The sequence below is a fragment of the Hipposideros armiger genome, unplaced genomic scaffold (assembly GCF_001890085.2).
Source record: "Hipposideros armiger isolate ML-2016 unplaced genomic scaffold, ASM189008v1 scaffold_6294, whole genome shotgun sequence".
Lineage (NCBI taxonomy): Eukaryota > Metazoa > Chordata > Mammalia > Chiroptera > Hipposideridae > Hipposideros > Hipposideros armiger.
This window is the reverse complement of record NW_017737298.1, coordinates 1-1,153: the sequence shown is the minus strand read 5'-3', so window position 1 is coordinate 1,153 and position 1,153 is coordinate 1. Positions and strand designations below refer to the sequence as shown.

At 44.5% G+C, this 1,153-nt stretch overlaps 1 protein-coding gene across 1 annotated transcript; it reads right to left on the bottom strand.

The window, feature by feature from the left end:
* Window positions 1-5: 5 nt before the first annotated feature.
* Window positions 6-1,147, bottom strand: LOC109378887 (PWWP domain-containing protein 2A; the record flags this gene model as incomplete). Its single annotated transcript, XM_019635143.1, has 1 exon — window positions 6-1,147. A coding segment is annotated over exon 1 (1,005 nt), but the record flags the coding sequence as incomplete, so codon positions are not given.
* Between the last annotated feature and the right edge of the window lie 6 nt (window positions 1,148-1,153).

Below are 1,153 nucleotides of genomic sequence, written 5' to 3'. Positions count from 1 at the left end.
ACTTTCATTTTCAAAGAATTAGTGAGCTTTTTCTCTTCCTTTGAAGAGGAGGGTGTGGAGGAGGTGGAAGGTGCATGCATACTGCCTGGAGGAAAATCAAAGCTTTCAGAAGAACTACACTCAGAGTTAGAGGACTTCAGGTCATCTGAGCTATCAATGCTACACACTGAAGCACTGGACGAGTCCGATGTCTTTTGATTTAGGGTCATGTAAACAGAGATAGTGCTTCTGCTGCCCTTTTTGCCCAGTGTCTGTGGTTCATCCTGCTCACCAGGCACAAGCACTCCATCTGTGTCCTGAACCTCACTGCTGGCCTCTTCAGGACCTGCTGAGGGACCCTGATTTTCGGAAGGGGCCTCACCTGCTGCGCGGGTAGAGGTGCAACGAGACTGGGGCTTGGGTGCCATCTTGCCACTCCGAATTTTCTCAAGTCCTGTCTTCAGAGAAGAGTCATTTTCTTCATTCCTGTACCTTTGTGGTTTTAAACGAACCCGGGGTGGAAGGGAACCTGAGCTAGGATTCTGATAGCGACGTGTAAAATGGACTTTCGAATGTGCATTTTTGGACGTAGAGGTTTCACTTTGCTTCTTTTGTGCCTTTTCTTTGGCAATTTTCAACACTTCCCGAGCTTTTGCATGATCCATGTTCTTACTCTGGAGCACTTTCTTCGTACTTAGCTGAGCTTTTGATGTATTTGCCTGAGCAGCAACTTTGACTACTCTGCCTCTGCTGTGAGCAATATTTGAGACCTTAACCACAGCATTTCTTTTCTGGCTTTCATTTTGGTTTTTCCCATCCACTTTATGCTCAGTTTTCAGTTTCTTGTTCACAGTAGTTACACTTTCATTTCTCCGTTTTTTATCTTCATACTTAAAAGAGTCACTTGCACTACTACCTTTCCTAATTTCCTTTTTTTCAGCAACAACACTGTTTTTACATTTGTCACATAGGACTTGCCTGGATCGTAGTTTAATAGCATTCATTATTGAAGTAGGTTCTTCCCTGTACATTTTTCGTTTGGGTCGCTTAATTTTCCGAGGAGGCGGCTGAGGTATTGATTGGTTATATGTGTCCCTGATAAACAAAGGGGGAGGATAAGGTGCTCCTTCATGGAAGAGAGGTGGTGGTTTGGAAGTCCACAGGCTTTCAGCCA